The sequence below is a fragment of the Xenopus laevis genome, chromosome 8S (genome assembly GCF_017654675.1).
Source record: "Xenopus laevis strain J_2021 chromosome 8S, Xenopus_laevis_v10.1, whole genome shotgun sequence".
NCBI lineage: Eukaryota > Metazoa > Chordata > Amphibia > Anura > Pipidae > Xenopus > Xenopus laevis.
Window position 1 is genome coordinate 30395342 of NC_054386.1, and position 27989 is coordinate 30423330.

The following is a 27989-nucleotide window of genomic DNA, read 5'->3' on the forward strand; positions in this document are numbered from 1 at the left end:
TGAAAAGGGCAACACAGATGAGCATGCCCTCAGTCCATTTATGCACTAATAGTTGCTATTGATTTGCATTATGGCAACACAGTGTGCTCCTCTTCTTTAAGGATCTTCTTTAAAATGGTAAGGGATGGAAGACTGTTCTCCAACCTGACGAGAAATCTCAGCACTTCACGTTCATGCAGGTAGAAAGCGAACATTATAGTTCCTAAAATGGAGTACAAGGACAAAAAAAAGGCAATTTCAATTTTAAAAAGTGACCGACCCCTTCCTGAGTGCCGTCGCCCATCACAGAGTTGCGGTTAAACACAGAAAAATGAAGTCTTTCTGAGTAAATCAGTGTTCCGTTGTAGCACAGATGGCAATTACTAAATAGTTCTCTAAGAATTACAAAACTGCAGCACCCTGCCTCTATCTAGAGGTTGGTACAGTTGCTTTGTCATATAAAGAACAGTGCTGCAGTAGACCATCAGCATTCCCTATAGAGCCACGACTGGCTAATCTGATGGTTAAAACAGTAGCCAACTACACCCAACCCCCTTGTAAAATGGTTTAATGGGTTTCCCATGTTCCCTGCACACTCCTGTCGGGCTGCAAAAAGACCTACCTGCCCAAGGGCAGCTTTCCTTTATTCACTCAGGCACTCTCCATGGCAACGTTTTTCCCTGGCAGTGTTCCCAAGCACAGCTCTCCCCAGGAAACAAAGCAGCTTCACAAGAGGTTCCACCTTTCAACCTCAGTGCTGCTCTGGTTACTAGTAACAACAACACAGGCCAGGGTTGTAAAAGGAGGCCTGTTTCTAGCTCTCCCTGTCTAGCTAACGTAAATAGATATACACTTAGGACTACAATTCATCATGGAAAAGCAAGATACAGCCGAATTATTTATCTAATGCCTTCTTTAAATTTTCATTCCATGTCAGTCTTGGAATTTTCCATCAGTCCCTAGTTTCAGCAGTTCTACCGTTATCAATCAAATCCTCCTTTACTCTGTCTGAAGCTTCTCTTTGTGACATGCCTACTGCCTTTCTTCTGGGCCAATCATCATTAATCCCGCCCCTACCATTAAGGGACCTTCACAGGCTGTGTGTTATTATAAGTCAGCAAGAAGAAATACTGCTGTACAGGCAGTAATAGCTGGAGGGGTGTTAAGGACATCATCATAAAAGGTTACTGGGCCCAAATGCAAAATCTTTTTAAGGCCCCCTAAAATGCTGTTAATTTATATATTTTTTAATGCCTATTGGGGGAAAAACTGCCGTTGTGATATTTAATTTGCAGTAAATTGATTGAGATTAACAACTTTCAAAATGTTAATGCAGAAAAAAAATCCCCTTGAAATGTTAGATATAAATATCCCTAAGTGCTTAATCGTGGCATGACTTCACAATCTGATTTTGTTATATATAATCTTGCAGAGATGCATTCTATTTTTTTTTTTCGAATTTTCTTAAATTTAAAAATATTGTTTTCCAAGAAAAAAATAGGAATATATTTCATATACCATAGGTAGAAGATCATTTTCAAATAGGAATTATTATTTATTTTTTTATATAAACTGAAATTTTTATTGAGCATTTATCATATGTAACATCATACACCTCGGTGTATAAATTATAAGAAAAAGAAAGAAGGGAAGGAAAATTACAAATACCAAAGCTAGAATGAATTTTGTTGTTAGAAAAGTTTTAGAATTTTCGAAAAAATGGCATATGTTAGATATACCATACTAACAATACTATTTGTCTAAGGGAAACAATATGACACCTCCCTCCCAAATGTATACATACAAACAGTGGCATAACTTTATGTTACTGGGCCCCACAGCAAATTAATTTTAGGGCCCCCAACATATCCAGAGGTTGTCCTGTTTTATCAATATTTATTGAAATTGTATATGAACTAGAGCCTCATGGGGCCCCTATACCTCCTGGGCCCCCCTGCAGCCGCAGGGTCTGCTTCCTCTATAGTTACGCCCCTGCATACAAATATACAGAGAAGGAATGTTCTGGGCACACAATAAGCTATACCCTCATACTGTACTGTCTAATGGAATCAATATGTCACCTCCCTCCTCCCATATTTATAAATACAAATATACAGAGAAGGAATGTTCTGGGCACACAATAAGCTATACCCTCATACTGTACTGTCTAAGGGAATCAATATGGCACCTCCCTTCTCCCATATGTATAAATACAAATTTACAGAGAAGGAATGTACTGGGCACACAATAAGCTATACCCTCATACTGTACTGTCTAAGGGAATCAATATGGCACCTCCCTCCTCCCATATGTATAAAAACAAATATACAGAGAAGGAATGTTCTGGGCACACAATAAGCTATACCCTCATACTGTACTGTCTAAGGGAATCAATATGGCACCTCCCTTCTCCCATATGTATAAATACAAATTTACAGAGAAGGAATGTACTGGGCACACAATAAGCTATACCCTCATACTGTACTGTCTAAGGGAATTAATATGGCACCTCCCTTCTCCCATATGTATAAATACAAATATACAGAGAAGGAATGTTCTGGGCACACAATAAGCTATACCCTCATACTGTACTGTGTAAGGGAATCAATATGGCACCTCCCTCCTCCCATATGTATAAAAACAAATATACAGAGAAGGAATGTTCTGGGCACACAATAAGTTTTACCCTCATACTGTACTGTCTAAGGGAATCAATATGGCACCTCCCTTCTCCCATATGTATAAATACAAATTTACAGAGAAGGAATGTACTGGGCACACAATAAGCTATACCCTCATACTGTACTGTCTAAGGGAATCAATATGGCACCTCCCTCCTCCCATATGTATAAATACAAATATACAGAGAAGGAATGTTCTGGGCACACAATAAGCTATACCCTCATACTGTACTGTCTAAGGGAATCAATATGGCACCTCCCTTCTCCCATATGTATAAATACAAATTTACAGAGAAGGAATGTACTGGGCACACAATAAGCTATACCCTCATACTGTACTGTCTAAGGGAATCAATATGGCACCTCCCTTCTCCCATATGTATAAATACAAATATACAGAGAAGGAATGTTCTGGGCACACAATAAGCTATACCCTCATACTGTACTGTGTAAGGGAATCAATATGGCACCTCCCTCCTCCCATATGTATAAAAACAAATATACAGAGAAGGAATGTTCTGGGCACACAATAAGTTTTACCCTCATACTGTACTGTCTAAGGGAATCAATATGGCACCTCCCTTCTCCCATATGTATAAATACAAATTTACAGAGAAGGAATGTACTGGGCACACAATAAGCTATACCCTCATACTGTACTGTCTAAGGGAATCAATATGGCACCTCCCTCCTCCCATATGTATAAATACAAATATACAGAGAAGGAATGTTCTGGGCACACAATAAGCTATACCCTCATACTGTACTGTCTAAGGCAGGCATCGCCAACCTTTTGAACCTTTGAGCAACATTCAGAAGTAAAAGGAGTGAGAAGCAACACAAGCATGAAAAATGTTCTTGGGGTGCCAAATAAGTGCTCTGATTGGCCATTTGGTAGCCCCTATGTGGATTGTCAACCTACATTGAGGCTCTGTTTGGCAGTACACCTGGTTTTTATACAACCAAAACTTGCCTCCAAGCCTGGAATTTAAAAATAAGCACCTGCTTTAATGCCACTGGGAGCAACATCCAAGGGGTTGGAGAGCAACATGTTGCTCACGAGCTACTGGTTGGGGATCATTGGTCTAAGGGAATCAATATGGCACCTCCCTCCTCCCATATGTATAAATACAAATATACAGAGAAGAAATTTTCTGGGCACACAATATGCTATACCTCATACTCTACTGTCTAAGTAAATCAATATGGCTAGGGATGGGCGGATTTTGTTTGCCTTGTTTCGCCGAAAAAATGACGCCCATAGACTTGTATGGAATTGTGCGTCAAAATAAAAAGACACGCGTCAAAAAAATTTCGCCGTGCAACAAAATATTTTTGACGCCCATAGACATTAATGGGCGTCAGTGACATTTTGCTGGCGGCGAATTTTTGGCGAAACGAAACGGGTCAAATTCGCCCATCAGTAAATATGGCACATTCCTCCTTCCATATGTAAAAATACAAATATACAGAGAAGAAATGATCTGGGCATTCAATAAGCTATACCCTCATACTGTACTGTCTAAGGGAAATAATATGGCACCTCCTCCCATTTGTATAAATACAAATATACAGAGAAGGAATGCTCTGGGCACACAATAAGCTATACCCTCATACTGTACTGGCTGGTCACAGACACAGAAGGCACCACCATCTGAAAAGCTTACCTGCTGTAGGCCACCTCTCCATGGTTGGAAGCACAGCCTATCCACTTCTGCATTGCTGAGCATAGTATTTGTACTGAAACTGCTCTCCCCTTTATGGCCTCTCAAATGTCAAAAAAACATAAAGCAATTCAATGATAATGATTTACACTGCTGGAAAATCTGCATGTCTCAACCATGAAACCAGATTATGCGGATTAGGAACATTATGCTACTGTCATATGTGCAAAGTGTAACTAACAGGTTATCTCCAGCAGATGGCAACAAATACATGTTTATAAACACCAAGTGCTAGTAACGTGTACTATGTCTTAGTGTGTCCCTGTTAGGTTTAGGGTGAAAATATAATTCTAGGCAATTTTCCAATAGACATTTATTACTAATTCTCACTGGCGGATGAAGAGAGTCATGGCAGGGATGGGCCTGAAATATTTTTGTTATTACAGGGGCCTTCCGTTGTCATCTGACATGACATCTGGTCACAACCTTTGGGAGACTGCCTACTCCTGGTGTATGTTTTTTGTTACATGACATGTACTCCTTGATTGTATATAAACATTTCACCAGAAGCCCAAGGCTGTTCCAGCATAACTTGGTCAATATTTGCTTAGGAATTAAGACAAGTGAAATTGAAGTGAATGAATGGGTGGAACTGATCTTTTTACTGGTGACTGTGTTGATGTTTATGTTTTTTTGTTTTCTCTGTGTATCCATTCAATGGAAACATGAAGACTCAGTGCCAGATATATCAGTAGCAGCACCTGAGCAGGGCAATGCGTTTGCTTCTTTTGTTGCCCAGAGAAGGTTAAATGGATTCAGCATTCACATGTGTAATTCACGGCGCATAATTAGCAAACATTCACTTTCGCATCTCATTTTAATGAAGCAGACACGTTGCCTGTAGACCTTCATTAGAATGTACATTTCTAAGCACACTGGGGGATTAGGCACTGAACAGACATCCGATAGGACGGGGCTTGTAAATTAAAGAGCCATTAGTCTGTAAATTATCTTAGCTCATGACACGTTAAATACAATTATGCTGCAGACACCAGAGGAATAATTCTTTTGTATGTGTTCCACATTTGGTTCTATGTATCCTATGAGCAAATGTCCAAAGAGTTGGCCTTTAAATCCCAGGACTGGATCTGTGCTTCCCCCAAGACACAGAGTTATTTAACGTCTCTCCCTTTATCACCATTAAATTACCTGCCCAACTGACAACTGAATAGATACTGATGAGACTGCATTTTGTTCATATTTACACCTCATTTTGCTAATCTCTCCGATAACCAGGTTTTATCTTTCCCTTTCTATAGAGAAAGTGCACATCAAGCACTTCTGCTGGAGCTTAGGGACCCTGCTTATTAATGGCATTCTCCTGCGCTGCTTAACCCTCTCTGATCAATGCCAGGGAGCCTTTATACTTTTCCGGAAAGCATCTCTGTAATTGAAAGTTGTTTTAGTTGTATTAGCAATAATTATAATAGTAATGTCTGGTTTACATAACATAAATATATATTCTTTGCAAACTAATCTATAGGATGCCCAAGTTCATAACTATTTAATTAGATAATGAACTAGAATTTGCATAACATTTACATCATCTGACAAGTTAGCATCCTTAAAGTGGCTGCAGACGCACCTATATTATTGTACGAAATATCTGTGCGTGTGTGGTGGGAGACAAGGTGAACAATAATGGTAAAAACCCTGGTATATCAGTCGTCTCGTTGATCGGGCAGGACTGAAAATTTTAATCTGGCACCTTTGAAGATGCCCCAACTTCGTTGTGTTAATGCTGAATCATTAGATAGAGCTAAAGAATTATTTTTGTTTTTACCTGCATCTGATGATTCAGCTCTTAAAGAAGAAGCAAAGTCATCCTGCAAAGTCTTCTTGCTTCAAATTTCCTGGGGCAAATGCATGCGTAGTAGAACGAAATAGCTGACTTTTAAGTTAAAGTTCGGCTTTTCACTCTACAGTGCATGTGCAGCCACGTAAAGAAAGAGGAAGACGGAAGAGAATTGCTCCGTGGTGCTCACTGGTATAACCCCGGGCCGGTGCAGTTTTCTGCTTATAGGAGTACCGGCCCGGGTTTCAGGTAAGTCAATGCAATCACTTGAAAGTGCCTAACATTTGGCACCCCCAAGTACAGGATGACTTTCCTTCTCCTTTAACGTTAGTAGAGTGGACAAAGATCTTTTGTACCACCAATGGTCGTGGAAAAGATCGTAATTGTAGCATGTATGACTGCATCACCTTGTTTGCTCAATGTAACCCCCCACTTGTCCCGAGTTGGAAAAGGAAATACTTAGGAAATGGAATAAACATGGTGGCACTAGAAGAAAATACCTGAAGTTGGTGCTATTATTAATGGGATACTGTCATGGGAAAACATGTTTTTTTTCCAAAACACATCAGTTAATAGTGCTACTCCAGCAGACTTCTGCAATGAATCTAATTTTGAAAAGGGCAAACAGATATTTTTATATTCAATTTTGAAACCTGACATGGGGCTAGACATATTGTCAGTTTCCCAGCTGCCCCCAGTAATGTGACTTGTGCCTGCACTTTAGGATGGAACTACTTTCTGGCAGGCTGTTATCTCTCCTACTTAATGTAACTGAAGGAGTCTCAGTGGGACTTGGCTTTTACTATTGAGTGTTGTTCTTAGATCTACCAGGGAGCTGTTATCTTGTGTTAGGGAGCTGCTATCTGGTTACCTTCCCATTGTTCTTTTGTTAGGCTGCTGGGGGGTGGAAGGGAGGGGGGGTCGGTGATATCACTCCAACTTGCAGTACAGCAGTAAAGAGTGACTAAAGTTTATCAGAGCACAAGTCACATGACTGGGGCAGCTGGGAAACTGATAATATGTCTAGCGCCATGTCAGATTTCAAAATTGAATATAAAAAAAATCTGTTTGCTCTTTTGAAAAATGGATTTCAGTGCAGAATTCTGCTGGAGTAGCACTATTAACTGATGTGTTTAAAAAAACATGTTTTCCCATGACAGTATCCCTTTAAGGAAGACATTCACTGACCCAGGCTAGGTTAATGTACATTAATCAATTACATTGGGGGGAGGGGGGTTCCCACCTCTCATCTGCGGTTCATCCAAATTCCAAACTGAAACATGGATTCTGTGTGTCCTTCCTGGCCCAATCTTCTCTTTAAAAAAAACAGTCATTCCTATTAGCAGGTTAAAGGTCAAACTCTTGATTCTTAAAAGGAAAGCTACTGATGAAATCAATGTTAGAGTTAGAGTCCTGAGTCACCCCTTTGAGGCAACTTCGTGCGACTTTGGAAAAATAATCGTCGTGTGTGCTTAACGCCGGCGATTTTTCATTTTAGCCAGCGCAAGAGTGAGGGAAGGCGTTCAGGGGGATTGGTCGCCGCAAAGACGAGGTGATTAGTCGCCAGGCAGCTAAATCTCCCGAAACGCCCAGTGTGACCTAACCCTTATAGATAGTTCTTTTGTGGTACCCAAGTACATTAATCACCGTTTTCTCATTTAGTAGAATAGACAGACAGAAGCAACGTGTTTATGACTCCAGAGATATTAGAAGTTGTACACTGCTATTATTATAAATTTGATACACCAGCCTTCAGGCTCTGTCCTGTTTCTGTCCTGGCAGGGACCAGATGAATTGGCAAAGGGGGGTTTTTAATGGAATCCATCTGTGACTGTTTCAATGCACCTTAATGTAAAAGGAGAAAGTTTGTCTATGGTTGGCAGTTGGTAGGTTGTTGCTTCGTTAGCTCTGTTTTTGTGTTTTTTTAACTGTACAAAGGATCTAAGGAAATATACTGTTGTATATATTGTATATGTTACAACCATTTTTAAAAACTACATTAAATTCTGTAAAGTCTCTATGGTTATGGTGTGGGGCTGAAGTTGTAGAACAGTTCAACAATTCACATATCAAAGACTATTTTCCAGAGAGCAGAGTTAAGACAGGCCCGGGTTTGCGAAAAGACCACCTAGGCCCGGGCCTAGGGTGGCAGGATTTTAGGGGGGCGGCATGCTGCCCAAACACACCCACATTGGTTCAAAAACACAGGTGATGTGCTGGAGATACAACAATTTTTTTAAATTACCCATGCGCCAATTCCCATTGCTCTGGTCCAGATGATGAAAATATGCACAAATAAAGGGGAGGGGATGGGGGTGACTAATGGCAGTGGGCCTAGGGGCGCCCACTATGTAAATCCGGCCCTGAGTTTAGAACCAACAACACTGTTATCATAATTGCTTAATGTACCTGCCTGTCATACATTCTGTCTTCTGAGGCCAGAGGATAAGGCTTTAGAGTTATAATATGTGCCTCTTCCTGGGGCTTTTGCCATCTCTTATCTCTTAGCTGTCTATTCATTCCTTTTGCACAATGCCCTCTGCCTCGTCTCCAATGACTTCTGGCAGGTTAGCAGAGCTGATTTCCAGCTTCTCTCCCACACAATATCCTTGATTTTTAGTTTCCCTTTTTGTTTTGCCTCTCCCTTCCTGATTTCTCCTCCCACCGTCAACTCCAGAGCTAACAAAGATACCCCTGTGCATAGGCCTCTAATGATCCAAAGGGTGAATTTCAATTCACTTTCTCATTGCTGGGATTAAATCTAGGCACCCCCGAGCTCCAGGAATTTTACTAAAGGGAAACTACAATTACATTAAAAATAATTGCTCACACACATATAAATAACAAGGTGAAGCTGCAGAAAGATCAGTTATATCAGGAAGAAATACAGTGGTGCACATATACAAACATACAGAATGGTTAAGGGGTGTAACTATAGAGGGTGGGGGGCAGTGGGGCAGCAGCAGGAGGGCTCCGGGTAAAACAGGTCATTATATGTTTTTAATTGATTTAAATTTATGTGTAAATGATATTGGAAGCAGTATTTGTCTGTCCCTTTTTGCTATTTGCATTCCTGGGATATATATTTTACAGCAGTAAAGATTATTATTCCATTATGGTTTATGACTTCCCTAATACATCGAATAACATCTCTCAACGCGACGGGAAAGCTGCCAGAAATGCAAAAATGCATGAAAACTATAAGTGAAGCCTGGTGACTGTATATGGTCCTGGATTTGATACTAAATTGTGGGCTCCAGAAGGGGTAGGGTGTATGAAAATTGGCAGGGATTGTTGGCATATTGATGAGGGGGGGAGGAATCAGAGATGCCAACCCAATGGTTGTGTATTTGGGTGCAATTCAGTGCTTTTCAAATAAGCAGTTTAACATTCTCTTTGTTGCGTAGGTGACTGGGCAAGTATATGGGGGATTGTGGATTGAGCATCATTATAGGCCCTGGCATTTCAGACAGATCATATAGGGTTGCCACCTTTTTTGGAAAAAAAAAATACTGGCCTTCCTGTATATTTCGAATTTTTTCCCAATAAATAACATTGGGATCAAGCATCATTTTTACCAGTAAAATACCGGCCAGGTGGCAACCCCAATTATACATAATTTCCATCAGCCTCTGTCCCAATGGAGCTTACACCATTTTTTTTATGCCCAATGTGCTCTCTCACCCATGTGTAAAAAAGTGAATGTGCAAACACACAAAACAGCAGCAGGGGAACAGTGAATTATCTTAAAGTAAAAATTCTCTTAGTCTCAACCACTTCCAGAACAAGAAGCTTCTGCAATACACCAAAAGTAAGCACACCGCTGCACAACTACAATTCCCAGCATGCTCGTTCAGGGGAAATTCTGACTAATGTGCATTTTTGCTGAATGTGGGAACCATAGACTGACTGCTCTGGTAGCAGGGGGGAAGCGAGCCCGGACTGGTGATCTCTGGGTTCTGGCAAATGCTGTAAATTGCTAAATACAGTGACTATTTAATGGGCCTGGTGGGAGACTGTTTGGGCCTCTGTGTACCTGAAATGCCAGGGCCTATATTGAATGTCAAACAGGTTCTCCCACTGGAGCTGCTACCAAACCCAGTGCCCCAACAGGCAGGCCCAGGCTGGGATTCAAAATAGGCCCTGGCATTTCAAGTAAACAAAGTCCCAAATAAGCACCTCTTCACTAAATAGTGAATCTCTGTGGCATCTTACAGCACAGTCTCTCTGGCATTTGCCAGAACCCACAGCTTGACAATCTGGGCTGCCAACAGTATATTTAGCTGTGTCTGATTGGGTGGATAAGATTAAGCATTGCTGCCAACACCAGGCGCGGCACCAGTACCAGAATGCAGAGAGCTTTTCTATGGAAGGGACAGTGATACCAATGCAGAGATCTGTTCTAACATGGAACAGAAATGACAAGTACCACCAGGCCCATACTGGCAGTATGTGGGTTCAGGAAAATGCCAGAGGGACTGCTGTAAGATGCCATAGACACTCGCTAATTTTAGGCTGCTGGAGGCCATTTGGGCCTCTGTGTACTGGAAATACAAGGGCTTATTTTGGCTTCCAGTCCAGACCTGAGTATAACTGCAAAAGGATTCAGTTCTATGAACGCGATAACTACACGCTCAAGTAGCACTAGTACCATTGTAGGGATTTGTTCTATAGAAGTGACAAGGGGACGCTCAGGCAGCAACGGTACCAATTCAGGTATTTGTTTGAAGGAAGTGGTGCCAATGCAGGGATTTTTAATGGAAGTGGTACCAATTCAGGGATTTGTTTTATGGAAGTGGTATCAATGCAGGGATTTGTTTTATGGAAGTGCTACCAATTCAGGGATTTGTTTTATGGAAGTGGTGCCAATGCAGGGATTTGTTTTATGGAAGTGGTGCCAATTCAGGGATTTGTTTTATTGAAGTAGTACCAATGCAGGGATTTGTTTTATGGAATGGACAAGGGGACACTGAGGCAGCACCGGTACCAATTCAGGGATAAATTCTATTAGATTAACAAATTCTATGGAGGTGACAATGGGAAAGGCCGTGGCCAAAACCAATGCTGCTTTCTATGGAAGTGACAATAGAACTCAGCACATGGAACGCTCTGTTACAGATAGACACGCCCCTCTTTCCTGATACCACGCCCCCTTCCCGGATAGACACGCCTGTCATCTGATACCCGACCCTTAATGTGCGCTCCTTCCTCAGTGTGTAGTGTGCGCGCAGAGACAAGGTACTGCCGTGGTCCGGGAGAGTGTGGCAGCGGAAAGAGGAGTGAGCCGGAGCCAGGGAAAGGAGAGTTCCCAGAAAGCCGTGTAACACACTGTTCTCCCCGGCGCCAAGCAGTGCGTGCATGTGCATAGGGTGGGATAGGAGACCCCCAAGGCTCCCCAGCAACAAAAGGCAAGGGTGAGTCCCTGATCCTAGGAAGTGCTTAGACAAGAGTTAATAAGCTGCAGCCCCTCGCTGGGTGTATCAAGCAAGAGCCTACACTGAAAGGGTTAACAAGCCAAGAGCCCCAATTCAAAGGGGCAGCAGCTGATCCAGAGGGTACATTGGGTCTGCATTAAGCAGCTGTTATTGCCTCAGGGAAGAAAGAGTTAATGGGCAGGACAGTGGGATTATGCCCCTCTATGTGCACAGAGCTGTAACTGATCCTAAAGGGGGATTAAGGGGTTAACAAGTAGGCTGCACAGAGCTCCCTCCCATTACATTGGGTACAGTTGACCTCCTTAGGGAAGAAACTGATTCTACAAGATGGAAAGGGTTAATTAGGTGATTGGGCTGCAAACAGTTAAGAGGCCCCCTTGCTCTAATTTGGATAGATTGGGACACTGCTGCTTGAACCTGTACTGTGGGTGATTGTGCAGTCAGCCAAGGGTTAATAACCGTGGGATTTTGCTGGAATTCCCCCCTACGCTGGCTGCATGGAGGAGCAGCATGGTTGCTTGACAAGCCTCCTGAGCTTATGGATGGTCACCCATACACGCTGCATGAGAAAAGGACACCTGCTGGCCATTTGATTGTCCCTCTCCCGGACTGTGATCTGCCGAGTGGCCGAAAGGGGATCCCCTGCCTCGTTTCTCCGTGGGGATTCCTGCTGTGCCAGGCTTGCCAACATGACTGAGGGCTGGCGGCAGTGCGGACGCTGGCTGATAGACTGCAAAGTTCTCCCAGTGGACCACCGGGTCGTGTGGCCTTCTGCGGTGGTCTTTGACCTGGCCCAAGCTCTGCGGGATGGCGTCCTGCTCTGTCAGCTGCTCCACAACCTCTCCCCAGGATCTATAGACCTCAAGGACATCAACTTCAGGCCCCAGATGTCACAGGTAACTATGCCTCGGGACGTGGGGGGTAACAATCAGGTCATATGGGGTTGGATTTTGTATTGTGGACCTTTGGTATATGTTTCTCTTTGTTCTGTGATCCTCCTATCCCTCCCTCCCTTCCTGTCCTGTCCAAACCCAGAATCATCTCTGCTCCTCTGTGCCGTGTGGCTTATTGTCTGCCTGAAAGATGAGCTTTAGATTTGCATCAGCGCTACAATCTCTGTGTTCAGCATGTGGAGCCCTGCCGCACTGCAGGGAACCACTCGCAATGTGCCTTATACTTGCATATAAGGCTACTGCCCTGATCTGAAGGTAACCACACTCCTGGGGTCATCACCAAAGGATATCTCCACCCGAAAATAGTCCTTATTGCCAAATAAAACAAAAAGTCATTCCAAGCAACTTCCATGTAGACATCCATTGCTCAGTTTTACCTGTGTTAAAGTTCTGTTTAATTGTCACTTTTATAGAAAGCAGTGTCTGCCTGTTTGTATTCTCTTCACTGTTGGTTCTGACCCCTGAAACAGTGTAGCAGAAACCAGCTGATTTACAGACCTACATTGTTTCATGCACCAGAGTTAAGGAGAACAGGAGTTCATACACAAATACCACTTTCAACTGCAATTACAGTTACCCAACTTTGAAGCCAGTCACCATTTTTAATGAATGAATATTGAAAAGTTGCATAGGAATACATTCTTTCGTTAGGTGGAGTTCCCCTTTAAAATAATCTGTGCTTCTTTCATGGATCACCCAACGGTGTCTAAACTAATGTACTGCCTACTCTAATTTATATATAGGATAGTGTAAAGTGTATCATTCATGTATTATAAGGGATTAAGTACCCCCTACTGTAAATGATAAAAGGATATTAGAAGCACTGAGGGGGTTCTGTGACCATATAAAGGCACAAGGCTGTAAGCTGATTTATACAGGGAACTTTCAATATCACTCATGTATTTTAAGGGATAATGTACCCCCTACTGTAAATGATAAGGATATTAAAAGTCACTGAGGGGTTCTGTGACCATATAAAGGCACAAGGCTGCAGGCTGAGTTATACAGGGAACTTTGAGTATCACTCATGTATTATAAGGATAATGTACCCCCTACTGTAAATAAGGATATTAAAAGTCACTGAGGGGTTCTGTGACCATATACTGTAAAGGCACAAGGCTGTAGGCTGAGTTATACAGGGAACTCTGAGTATCACTCATGTATTATAAGGATAATGTACCCCCTACTGTAAATGATATTAGACGTTACTGCAAAAGGCTGCAGGCTGAAATGTCACACTGAATATGTTTTAAAGGGGATTTTAAAGCTTTAATGAAAAAAAGAAACAATGGGTTATTGGATTCTGAGTGTAACTAATGTACACTGCACCACCGTGGCACCTGCATTTTACTTGGTGGGTGTTTACAGGTTGAGGCTCAGCAACCCTGCGTCATAATAGTAATTACACAAAAAATGTTTTGTTAGCGGTTTTTTTTTTTCCTTTAAGTGTATAATGGGAAATTGGCACACAGTATTAAGATGCAGGATTGGCATCATTACACAGAATAGCAGAATGTGTGCCCCAGGGATAATTAGTAATCCTTATCTACTGTGAAACTGCTTGAGAAACAAGATGGATAAGAGCCATCAGTTTATTCAATGTATCCAGCTGGGTGAGACAAAAAACAGCTATTCAGTGGACCCTGCTGGACCAGAGTGCTTACAATCTAAATGATACAGCGAAACAGGAGAAATAATGGGCTCTTCTTCTGTGGAGATTACAATCTAAGATCCTGATCACATTACCATCAGTCCCTGTACAGTGAGCTTACAATCTAAAGTTCCTATCACATTACCATCAGTCTCTGCACCATTGATCTTATAATCTAAGGTCCCTATCACATTCCCATCAGTCCCTGCACCATCGAGCTTGCAATCTAAGAACTCTATTACATTCCCATCAGTTCATGCACCAGTGAGTTTACAATCTAAGGTCCCTATCACATGTCCATCCCTCTCTCCCCAATGAGCTTACAATCTAAATTCCCTACCACATTCCCATCAGCTCCTGACCCCACGGAATTTACAAGCTAAGGTCCCTGTCACATTCTATCAATCCTTGCCCCAGTGAGCTTACAATCTAAGGTTCCTATCTCAGTCTCATCAGTCCCTTCCCCATGGATCGTATAATAAATCCTTGCCCAAGTGAGTTTACAATCTAAGGTCCCTATCACATTCCCATCAATCCCTGCACCATTTATCTTACAATCTCAGGTCCTTATCAGTCACACCCGCTAGGGTCAACTTAATTTGGGGCCAATTACCCTCCCTGTGTGATCGATAAAGGGCTAGGTTTAGGCACTACTTAAAGATCTGGTTCTTATCCTCGGGTCCCCAGATGTTGCTTGACTACAGTTCTCAACATCCTTCAGATTATGATTAAACACCCCCCACCTTAATGATTGTGATAGGGTAAAATAAAAGCAATTAATTAACGAGAGATTGCATCAGCGCACCGTTTAATTTGTCAAATTGCCATTAATCATGATTGTGCCGTTTTTTGCTCCGTAAGGTAGATTGTTAGCTTAAAGAAAATAAATCTACAATGTGATAGTGTATAATTGAAGAGGAGCATGTCAGAGTGGGCTGCTGATGGATATGGGTAACCCTAATTATAACCATGCTCTCACTGTATAATTAGCCTCATTTTGCCATCCAGTTTTTACATATTTAAAGGGATACCATCCCTTTTTTTAGGACTCGTTTGCCACATCACTCTGTATGTCCACTTGTGGGTGACTTTGCTGTCCTGGAATGCACACAAAGTTGCAGCATGTAGGTAGGCAGGTGGTAAGTGGCTGCCTCAGGGTGGAAATGGGCACTGGAAAGCCCCTGGCTGTGCACCCTAGGGGCCCTAAATTTCTGTACAGATTTTAGAACCTCATTGGGCTGAGCAGAATCTAAAGGGCTTGGAGGTGCTGCATTCTTGTTTTATATTATTCTGTGCACTAACAGTTTGCATACTGCATTGTCATATGGGAGCTGCCATGAAATATTTAGGACAGTGGTAGTTGTCACATACTAAGATACCCATTGGGTCTGTGCTTGTGACACGAGATGCCCTATAGGAAAGGAACACCCTACCCAATCATTCTCATTGCAGAAGAGACTGTCTGTTTCTCGAGCCACATTACTCTCTGGCAGCAGATTATGATTGCGGGAGACAAGTGCCCCTGAGCCTCTTTAGTCTTTGAAATCCCCCTCTGTACAGAAGGGCTTTAAGGTGCAGCTATCAAGAAAGCCAAATATTTATATTAACTTTTAGATTTTTTAATTGCTGTAGGGCGGAATTAATATTTCATAGTATTTTAGCCATGCATTTAATTCTGTCAATTTTCCAAGTATCTAATATCTCATTTCTGTGCCGAGGAAATGTATAACATATTTAGGTTTCTCTTTATTTATTTAAATAGGAGATAGTGTTTGAGGGCATTGCCAAGGCAAATGTACCTGTAACTTTTATTGGGAATAGTAGGAGTGGCAGACAGTACAGTATCAGGATATAGCTTATTGTGTGCCCAGAGCATTCCTTCTCTGTGTACTTGTATTTATACGTATGAGAGGAATGTGCCATATTACTTCCCTCAGACAGTACAGTATGAGAGTATAGCTTACTGTGTGCCCAGAACATTGCTCCCTCATATGGGAGGAGGGAGGTGCCATATTGATTCCCTTAGACAGTACAGTATAAGAGTATAGCTTCTCTGTATATTTGTATTTATACATATGGGAGGAGGGAGGTGCCATAATGATTCCCTTAGACAGTAAAGTATGAGGGTATAACTTATTATGTGCCCAGAGCATTCCTTCTCTGTATACTTGTATTTATACATATAAGAGGAAGGTGCCATATTACTTCCCTTAGACAGTACAGTATGAGGGTATAGCTTATTGTTTGCCCAGAACATTGCTTCTCTGTACATTAGTATTTATAGCAGGGGTGTCCAAACCTTTTGCAACGAGGGCCAAATTTAGTGAGGTGAAAATGCGTGAAGGCCAACTATTCAGCCTGACATCCATTCCGAGGTAGGTAGCATGTGATCAGGATCATTCACTCCTGGAGATGGACGCGTACACAGCGTTTAGGAAGTGGAGTCTGTTTGGACTTATTCTCCGTGCCTCATTTAAACAAGAAATCACGTAGCCATAGCAGTAATATTTGGGCACATGATTAGTGAAATGATCTGCCACTTGGTCTGTACTGCTGCTGTGTGCTTTAGGTGTTAGTAATAGACATGTAACGGCACGTACTGTCTCACCGCTCTCGCATACGTCTTTAGTTCACTGTACTAGTATGTCAGTATGTCTATTGCATGTTCAGCCCTATAAAAATATGCAAGAGTAGTGCATCACTACGTGCCATTATATCATCATCATCATTTATTTATATAGCGCTGTCAAGATACGCAGTGCTTTATGTCTATTTCTAACACCTAAAGCAAACAGGCAGCAGTAAAGACCAAGTGGCAGATCATTTCACTAATCATGTGCCCAAATATTACTGCTACGTGATTCCTGATTACACTGTGCTGGGGGGCCACATTATTATTAATTTCATGATGGAGGCTGAGGGCCGGTGTAAATCTGAAAAAGGTCCGCAATTGGCCCGCAGGCCTGATTTTGGACATACCTGATTTATACATATGGGAGGAGGGGGTGCGATATTGATTCCAATAGACAGTACATCATGAGGGCATAGCTTATTGTGTGCCCAGAACATTCCTTCTCTGATATTTGTATTTATACATATGGGAGGAGGGAGGTGCCATATTGTTTCCCTTACACAGTACAGTATGAGGGTATAGCTTATTGTGTGCCAAGAACAATATGGCAGCTCCCTCCCATATGTATATATTCAAATATACAGAGAAGGAATGCTCTGGGCACACAATAAGCTATACTCTCATACTGTACTGTCTAAGAGAAATAAATACAAATATACAGAGAAGTAAGGTAATATTTCAAAGTACCCCTGTATATTGTGGGACTTGGTTACCCCTGGCAGCATTACATTTCACGCAGCATATTTCATTTTGTAATGCTAATCTGTTCCCTTCCTTTCCCCATCTAATGAGAAATAATCAAATTACATTCCCAGTTCCTAGGTGTCTCTCCTCTAGGGATTCTTGGCCAGGCCACATTTGCGGTTGCATATATATATATATATATTCCATTTACCTGTTAACACAAGTAAATGAAGTAAGAATGTGCACATTCATCTGCTCTCTCTCTCTCTCTCTCTCTCTCTCTCTCTCTCTCTCTCTCTCTCGACTGGATTTACACTTCTCTTTATTGTGCCTTTTACCTTTCTAATGGCACATAAGAGTTTTTTTCAATTGCTTTTTATATTCCATTTCTTACCATTCTTCTAAATGCTTGTTTTAAAAATGTGATTAATTTTCCTTCCTTTCCTATAAGCTTTCAAGGAAGGTCGCTGTTCTGGGAAACTGTTACAATTTGATACATTTATCAGCAGGAAGCATCAGAGAAATCCTGCCAGCAACAAATGTATCAGTTGCGAGACTTGTAATACCAGGAGCAAAATGAACTGTCCCTTTAACAAGCGCGTGCGTGTACATTTTCCAGCCCAGGCTTCTACACGTATTTTCAGGATCATATAATAGCACTTTGCTTTGTCCAGATGTCAGAGTGCCATTTTACTTCTAATGAGTTGGGTCAACATTGCTGCACTGACATATAGATGTTTGATTTGCCCCGGAAGAGTGGTGTGTGTGGCACCGAGAGATTGTGTTTGTGTCGGTGCAATTACAGCTTAATATGTCTTTTTGGAGGTGGTGACCTTTAATATTGCCCTCAAATTCTACTTATAAATTTTCCTATCTCTTCTAAGCCAGTTGGAGTGTCTCTGCTTATGGGATTTCCATTAAAGGGAAACAATACCTTATTATTAATTTGGATTTTGTGCCATTTTCCGACTCCCCATTTAAATGATAAAATATAAGGGTATTACTTATACATATTTTCATTTCGCAAGATGCTGGCCTGGAAGGCTGGGCATTTGAACTTTCATAAACGTCTTGTTTGATTTTTAACATGATAGTACCACTTTAAATAGTGGCTGTAAATGCAGAGCGTGAGTTCCTTATTCCGGAAATGTTTAAGCGCCCAGAGGATGTGTCCCGAGATCTTTGTACTTGTGCCAGTGCCCTACTGCTTGGATATTGATATAAAAAGAGTTTTCCTGGATGGAGCCAGATCTCTTGTCTTCTCTTCCTGACCAAAAGGCCTTAAGTGTTTAGTGCGAGTGGGCGGCAGTGACGGGGTCACAAGTCTCATATCAAAGCTGTATTTGAGATATCCTGCAGGTTATTGTGCTTGGCCTTTAACAGAAAAAGTAATAGTGAGAGAGAGAGCAACCCTTTCTGTAAATCTCCTCTGTGAATTCCTATAGTGTCGTATGCAGACGCCTAATGCTCGACTCTCAGAATTATTTACAAGGGGCTCCCAGACGTGTCTGCTTGTGCAGTGATGAGCCATTGTGACATGTAAAGGGGAAACCCACATCAACATTACATTTTAATACTTTTTGTTCATACACAGAGAATGAGCATCACCAGTGTATTATAAGGGATAAAGTACCCTGTACTGTAAATGATAAGGATTTAAAGAGTCACTGAGGAGTTCTGGGACCATATAAAGGCACAAGGCTGCAGGCTGAGTTATACTCTATTATAGGGGATAATGTACAACCTACTGTAAATGATAAGGATATTAGAAGTCACTTAGGGGTTCTGTGACCATATAAAGTTTGCAGGCTGAGTAATACAGGGAACTCTTGAGTATCACTCATGTATTATAAGGGATAATGTAGCCCCTACTGTAAATTATAAGAATTTAGAAGTCACTGAGCGGTTCTGTGACCCACACACACACACACACACACACACACACACACACACACACACGAGTTCCTCTGCACTCAACCCATTATCAATATATTTATTTAAGCTGGCCAACTACGTCAAAGTCATTCCATATCTGGCCAGTCCTACGCTTAATTGTCATCTGATTCATTACACAGGGACTAAGTTTTACCTGCAACTTTCAAGGTTAAAACTTCCAAACATGGTTGCCCTTTTATTAGAGCTGGCCACTGCTCCTGCATAAACTCGGGTGCTTCGCCAATGAGGAGAGTTGAGGCTGTCGCCTCAGGCGGCAGCGCCCCACTAGGTACCAGGGGCAGCAAAAATGCTGCTCCTGGTACTTTAAGAGCGAATTTCCAGGGGAGGGGGGGCCTCAGGCGGCAGAGGGGCCAGGATCGCCCCTGCATAAACTATAACAAACAAAGGAAAGTTGTGCCCCTCACTAATTTTTAAACCATTAATCGGGGCTGTAATGTGGCTGTGACCACAAAATTCATATAGACAAATAGAAGAGGTCCTCTACACAATGCCTTACAAAAATGGTCACAGCCTCACTGCACCCCCGCTTAAAGGTTTAAAAAGTAGTGGTGAGCACAACTTTCCCTTGTCTGGGAAAGCCAATATAAAGCCAATACAAAGAACTTATGTATTATATATCTGCTGCTACATATCAATTTATAAGCCATAACTGGCAGGTTGCAAAGCCAAAGAACTGAAACGGCAGAATCATAGAATAAAATGGTAGCACACTTAAAGTTCGATTTAGGTCGCTGAAAAAATGTCCTTGCAACGATAAAGAAAGTTTAAGTGACGTTTAAGTAATGAATTGAATGAAAAACAAAATACGCAGTTTATTGTCCATAAAGGTTTGTGTTCTTTCCCGTATGAGAGAAGCATGTTTATTCTCCCGGGTGTGTTGCTTAGAAGCAGCCCTTACAAAGCACAATGCTAACTGTGCCTTGCCGCAAGCTGAGTCACAGCAGAGCATAATAGCAATAGACAACAAGAAATAATACTAAGAGGACATCTAAGTCTGTATTTCCGCTGTATTCTCTCCCTGCAGTATTGGCTTTAATCTTAGGTTTAACATTTTGATACTGGCAGGATACTTATGTAAGTAAGTAAGGCAAACTTATGATTCATACAAATACATAGAACTGTTTTTATGCCCTTTAAATCCCTGAGCTCACAGAATAATGGAGGAGAGCAGTCCTAATATCCCAGTATTTGCATTGCTTTCCCCCATTGGCAGCAACATGATCCCCCACCACAGTGTAACTTACTGGCGGTGCACTACGGGTGGGAACAGAGTGGATCCCCTCTACGTTCTCTGCACCCGGCCCCTTATTTGTGTGCTTGGCACAGCATTAACTAACCAACCCTTGCACGTCTGTTCTGTATTAAAATAATGTATTACAATAGACATATGTATGAACTTGGAGCAACAGTTCTAGCAATTTGTATGGTAATAAGAGAAAGAGAAACACTGGAGGCAAATGGAAAACAGTGTGTACTGTGTAGTATTTAACTCAACTGGATAAATATGTGTTCTCCAGAGTGTACCAGGGACAAGGAGAGCCTGTCTCTCTCACTTACCTATACTGTTGTATGTTATTACACCAATACCTTAAAGGGAAAAGTAGGGTATAGCCTCTTATGTGCCCAGAACATTCCTTCTCTGTATATTTGTATTTATACATATGGGAGGGAGGTGCCATATTGTTTCCCTTAGACAGTACAGTATGAGGGTATAGCTTATTGTGTGCCCAGAACATTCCTTCTCTGTATATTTGTATTTATACATATGGGAGGAGGGAGGTGCCATATTGATTCCCTTAGACAGTACAGTATGAGGGTATAGTTTATTGTGTGCCCAGAACATTCCTTCTCTGTATATTTGTATTTATACATATGGGAGGAGGGAGGTGCCATATTGATTCCCTTAGACAGTACAGTATGAGGGTATAGCTTATTGTGTGCCCAGAACATTCCTTCTCTGTATATTTGTATTTATACATATGGGGTGCTCTCATCTACCCCTCTCCTATCTGTAAGAGAGTCAGTTTCCTAGTAAGCCTCTTTCTGGCATCAGATGTTCCACTTAAGAGGAAAACCAAAAGGGTTTCAAAAACTGCAAGGAAAAGTCATTTCTGTGTGCATGTATTGGATAGAATTATACACCATAATCCGATAACCGGCAGCATTTATATCCCATTTACAGACATATGGCTGGAGAATTGTCTTTAACGCTGCTGTGTCCTGCCGACTGGCTTCACTTTCTATCATGCAGTGGTCCTTGGCAGTGGCAGGGTTAAAATATATTAATTATATTCAATCCTCTTACCTAAAAACCATTGCCTTTTCAGCTTTTAATCACAGCTTTGAATATAATCTGATTTAACAGCTGGAAATATCGTTCTCGAGGGTTAAGAACGAAGACAACATTTTTCTCATTAGTTTCTCCAATCTGGGGTATTCACGGTTTTTCTTCAAAATAGAAAGGTGGAGGCCCATTTAGCAAAGGTCAAATTTCGAATGCATGTGACTTTTTTTTAACCCTAATAAATTCGGATATACTCATAATTCGATTGGGAGGTTATTTAATGAAAAATCTAATATCTAAAAACTCGAACTAATATTACGGACCTGAAAACTCGAATCGAATTTTACTAAACTCGAATTGAAACTCGAATGTCAGGAAGGCTATTAACATTTTCAAATGGGTCACTGGACCGCTTCCATTGACTTAAACATGAACTTCGCAGGTTTTAGGTGGCAAATAGTCAAATTCGAATTGTTCCAAGGGTCAAGGTTTTATAAATCTCTCGATTTATAGAATAGCTGTAAGAGTGCCCAGACTTTCCTGTTGGAGTCGCCATTGTTCTCCTCTACGGACGATCCGCTTGTTTGGCGAGGTCACCAATCAACATTGAGAATACAGGTGGTTGGATCAACAAACCAGTGAGGTACTCAATCGGATGGGATTTTCAAACCTTCCTGATTGACATCTGGCAGATTCTCAAGGAAGCCCGATGGTGGTTACCATACACTGGCCAAAAAGCTGCCAACTGGACATCTTATATCGGCCTGTGTATGGCCACCTTAATACAGTAGTTACCATATCTTAGGTCCCATTTTTCCCCAATATGCCCCCAAACAACACCTTTGTCTGTGATTGACAATTTTTATTGCTCATCAGTGGACACACAGAAGTAGAAAGATGTCCCCCCCCCCAACTTTTCTTGTGCTCCTGCTAACCCCCCCCCGAAAAGATTGTTTTTAACCAATCTTATTTTACTCTCTTCATTGTAATGCAGCATGATTATATCCATTGATTGAGGCCTTATTATACCACAAGCAGAATTTGGCCCGGCTCAGTGGTTTACTTTGTAACGTGGAAATCTCATCTCAATGATTTGACCTTGGAACGTTTATTGATCAGCAATAGTTTTTGCTCACTGTATAACATGTCGATAAATAATGTGCGCCTGCCAGGCAGCTGCCCGCTTATTAATAATATCCTAGACGTTTGTGGCCTAATCTCCTGCCACCCCTGATTTTTTCCCTATTGATTTTGTTTCCCCCTCCGCATGATATTTTAATTTATCGTTTCATAGCAAAATAAATATCCGTTGTCTTTATCCTGATATAAAATACTGGGAAGGATACTTCTTGGAAACCTCACTGGCTCCCACTTGATTGTTTGCGCATTATGGCTGGAGTAAAATGGCTGCCATTATCCATTTGCAATGAGATTAGTGATACATAATCCCGTTGGACTATTTTACGATTTGTTTATCTGTCAGCGCCTGAGCAAAATCGTGGCAGCATTTTTTCTGTACTGTTAAAAAATGCATGGAGAATTTGTAGTACAGAGTGTAAATTTTACATTTTTATCCAATTTTACACACCCTTTTAGCTAAGCCGTGCCATTACCATAATTTATTTTTATCTTCGGTGAGGAACAGATTATAGTTCTGTTTCCTTGGATCTCCAATTTGCATTGCAGTTTTTTTAATCGGACACAAAGTACGTCATTCAGCTGTTGTCCTGAATGCGGCCCAGATGTGTGGGAAGACTCATGCCTAGGGTGGCAAATTATTAATTTGGAGCACCGTTCCTACTGGAAAGAAACTTGTCTTGTTTGATGTAGGGTTTTGACACAGCTATGGGCCAGGAAAGCTGCTGGTGGTGGTAAGAGAGGGGAATCAGTTGGGCTGAAGGGGTAAAGAGAGGGAAATCCAGTCCTTGTGCTCTGTGTATGGGTACTAAGTGACACACCCCTTTGCACCCCTTCCCTTGTTCTTGAGTTCATTGCAGTAATAAATGACCCATATAGACTGTTATCCATAGTAACATTTCTATAAGCAGCTTCTATAAAAGGAGAACCACTTCAACCTCCTGCAAAATCCTCTCTTGAACAGCACAACTCACTTCAGTACAACCATGCTCCCTCATGACAAAATGTAGTAGAGTAGGGCAGCTTGGTTGGTGGGCACCATGTTTGGACTGTGACTTCCTCATCCTGGCTTTCCCAAATTGATTTCTGATGCTATGACCCACGGGAGTCAGGGAGAGGGAGTCACATGTCCAAACATAATGCCCACTAACGCCACTGCCCCACTCAGCATTTTATTATGAGGTATAGAGGAGTTGACTCTGTATGAGGGTGTAGGGGTGGCACCGCTGATCGGGGGAGGGTGGCCTCTGTAGAGGACCAGAGTGGTATAAATGGAGTTCCTCCCTTTTAAAGTGGTGAAATCAGATAAAAATCATAGGAACTTGTCCATATCTAGGAGTTGCTGCATGCCGAATATTTTCAACTAAAAGCCCCGCGAACTGTCGTTATCCCGACCCTCTGACACAGCTAACTGATTTTCTGTGTTGTTTCAGTTACGCTGGGGTAGGGGGCGGAGCGATCCTTCCATAGGCTGCAGTCCTGTTTTTCCTTTTTAATTAGCCTATGCCCAGCGTCCCTGAAACAACCCAAGATCAATTAGCAGTGTCGGAGGGTCGGGTTAATGAAGGTTCACGGGGCTGGGGGGACTTTTAGTTGAAAATATTCGGCATGCAGCAGCTCCTAGATATGGACACGTTCCTATGATTTTTATAGGAACATGTCGGTTTCACTTTAAGAAATTGTCTCTTTCCCAGAGAGCAGAAATGAGAAAACTGGCGGCCATATTGTGCGCATTTCAGGAATGTTTATGACACCCATAAAATGCGCCTGTTTATGGCACCCACTCTTAAAGAGTGGGAAGCAAGATGTTCTGCTATCTTCATTTTATGGCTATTTTTTTTTTCCTCCCCAATAAGTAGTTTGTTTGTTTTTTTTGCCGCATCGCTATGGCTGCATTTATGATCCCGCTAATGTGAGCATTGATTTTTTTGTTCTATCATGGCAAAAATGATTTAAAAGGAAAATATTTTATTGAAACACTTAAAGGAGCATGAATAAATGTGCTACAGTCTTTAAATCTTTTTGCATTAGAAACTGCGACAAATTTTTAGCCTTTAATCAATAAACCTTCCCCATTTTGTCCAATATAACCTTCCTTAGATTTACTTCCGATCAGAGCGATTAGCGGTCCCATAAAAAATAAAATACTCTGCTTTGGGTGTAGAAATTAAATATACTTCAACTTAGACTGGCCAAAAGGGATGTTTTAACCCCAAGCACAATTTTCACTGCTCAATAATAGAGCAGACAGTTCATTGGTACTTTCCGTAGCTTCCCAGACTGAGCAACCCGATCATACTTTCTAATTTGGAAGGTTGTTGCATTTTTCTGGCCTCGGCCTCCACTTTCAAATTTTGCTTTCATATTAGTTTGTCTGGTTTCTGATGACAGAATTCTGAAAATGCCAGGGTGAATCTGGTAAGGAAGTCTGAGTGATCCGTCTTGGCCACAGTGAGTCATCACCGTCTAAAAAGCTGCCCAGACGCATCAGCGCTAGACGCTGAAAACAGTTGCTTGAAAGGTTTTTGATGTGACTCGCAGGGGTGTGAATGGAATGGTCACTTCCCACTTCACCTCCTTGGTGCTTGTCAAATTGTTACAGTCAAATAGAGTTTCTTGTCTTGACCCTTAACCTTCTTTCTATTCTGGTCCTACATAAAAAAAAAATTTTTTTTGATGTACATTTTGTTCTTAAATAATGTGCTCTTTGAATCCATTAACAAGGTCCATCTTGTGGTGCCTCTGATGATTGTATAAAAGAGACATATAATACGGTCAGCCTGATGGTCCTAAAGCTTATGGTAGATGTGACCATTGTTTTGCTCCTCATCATACCACAACCTGGCAGTTTTAAGGCAGCCAATCTCATATGCCCATGGGCACAAATGAACGAATATCATATGAGGGGCCACACTTAGTATTGCCATCTTCTTCTTATTTTTACAGAATGCATGAATGACTGGAACAGTAGTCCAACATGGTCCGTCGGTAGATTTAAATTTGCTCATCCTTAAACCACCAATATCCATAGTATATGGACATAATTGAGGAGTGGCAAGCCTGCCTACTAGCACAAATTATTATATGAAACTTAATTTCTGTGACTTTCTTTAATCTCTCATTCCAGTCACACCTGTTGCTTCCTTAGATATTGCTCCCAAATGCCTCAAAGCAGGTGGTCATTTTAACAATCTTGTCTTGAAGACAAATCTTAAAGTCACAAAGAGAAGACTGCATGAAAGTAAATACAGAGGGCGCACTGCAAGATGCAAGATACTCATAAGCCTACATAGAACATAGAAAGGCTAGCACAGTTCTGAAAAAACATTCTTTGGACAGATGAAACCAAAATCAAGCTCTACCAAAATGATGGCAAGAAAAAAAAAGTATGGAGAAGGTGTGCAACAGCTCATGATCCAAAGCATACCACATCTCTATAAAACATGGCGGAGGCAGTGTAAAGGCTTGGGCGTGCATGGCTGCCAGTGGCACTGGGACACTAGTGTTTATCCATGATGTGACACAGGACAGAAGCAGCCGAATGAATTCTGTGTGTGTGTTTAGAGACATACTGTCTGCTCAAATCTAGCTACAGTAAATACAGGCAAATTGATTGAGCGGCGTTTCATAATACAGATGGACAATGACCCAAAACATACAGCCAAAGCAACCCAGGAGTTTATTAAAGCAAAGTGGAATATTCTTGAATGCCAAGTCAGTCACCTGATCTGAACCCAATTGAGCAGCATTTTACTTGTTGAAGACTAAAATTTGAACAGAAAGGCCCACAAGCAAAGAGCAACTGAAAGCCACTGCAGTAAAGGCCTGGCAGAGCATTAAAAAGGAGGAAACCCAGAATCTGGTGATGTCCATGAGTTCAAGACTTCAGGCTGTCAATGCCAGCAAAGGACTTTCAACCGAGTATTAGAAATGAACATTTTATTTTCAGTTTTTTAATCTGTCTAATTTTGAGCCCTTGAAATGAAGTGATTGTGTTACAAAAAGGCTTAAGTTCCTCACATTATTATGCAATCTTTTTGTTCAACCCACTGAATTAAAAAAAGTCTGCAGTTCAACTGCATCTGAGTTGTTTCTTTAAAATTCATTGTGGTAATGTACAGAACCAAAATTAGAAGAAAAAAAAAGTTGTCTCTGTCCAAAGATTAATGGACCTAACTGTATTTGAAGGCACAACTGTATCGAAGGTTTTCCGTTGAATTTTTATTAGTACCAAACTTACCAATAAACTTACTGTGCAAAATATGAGTTTTCCGTTTTATTCTCTCTTCCTTTAAAAGCCTTGGCACTAAATGATTGATGTGAAATGTATCTGTGTGAGACCCATCACTCTAATAAAAAATGACTTGGATGCTTATTTTACTAGCTTCTCTCTGGAAAAGTGCTGTAGGTTGCCTGGAGGATCAACAATTGCGCTATACCTTGAGTCTAGTATTGTAGTTATCACATACAACGCTTCTCCCTCCAAAACCATTCAGTCTATTCGAACAAATGTATGATTGGGACCATTAGCAGGTTACCACTGGGACGTCCATTTTTATGATCCATTCTCTTTGGAATCTAGTTCTGTCAGCTTGTTTTGTTTCAAATGGAAATGGAATGGCGAAAACTGATGAATCTAGCATACAAGGATGAACACGTTGCACTATGATAATGTGCGAGAGAAAAGGTTCTCCATTCGGGCCTCAGTGGAACGGCTGCAGGGCACGTTTGTCAGAGCAGCTACATGTAACTTCATTGTTAAGGTCAAAAAAGCAGGTTTAAGGAAACCATCAAAAACCAAGGAACAAGGGAATTAACTAGAAGGAATATCAAGACTTTCATTAAAATATCATACACATCTTAATACTAAAACTGTATAAAAGTCAAAGACAAATGTTATTTCTTGTTTCTTAGCTGCTCAGGGCCTTGGAGATTAAAGCTAAACTCTTTGAAGTTCTGCCTCTGTTTAAAGAGTTCACGGCAGCCTTCAAAACCCCCCAAGAAGTGTTGTCATTACTGGAGTATTTGCTAATGAAGGCATTAATGTTGACTTGACCTCTTTGCAAGAATGAAGACAC

The 27989-nt window shown here is 41.4% G+C and overlaps 2 protein-coding genes across 10 annotated transcripts in view; one reads left to right on the forward strand and one right to left on the reverse strand.

The window, feature by feature from the left end:
- Positions 1-1045, reverse strand: part of LOC108699916 (putative uncharacterized protein BRD3OS) — a 2247-nt gene extending 1202 nt beyond the window's left edge. The window contains exons 1-2 of the mRNA XM_041575065.1: positions 602-1045; positions 1-202 (exon numbers count right to left, since the gene is read on the reverse strand). The exon at positions 1-202 is cut by the window's left edge and continues 1202 nt beyond it. The gene's annotated coding sequence lies outside the window, so the exon portion shown is untranslated. The remainder of the gene's footprint in view (positions 203-601) is intronic.
- A 10328-nt stretch (positions 1046-11373) lies between these two features.
- vav2.S (vav guanine nucleotide exchange factor 2 S homeolog) overlaps positions 11374-27989 on the forward strand; it is a 108413-nt gene continuing 91797 nt past the window's right edge. For 4 of the 9 annotated variants that reach the window (XM_018231845.2, XM_018231850.2, XM_018231846.2 and 1 more), the window contains exon 1: positions 11376-12510. In XM_018231845.2, the coding sequence (XP_018087334.1) occupies positions 12304-12510 (207 nt within the window). In that variant the 5' untranslated portion in view covers positions 11376-12303. 9 annotated transcript variants of the gene reach the window in all.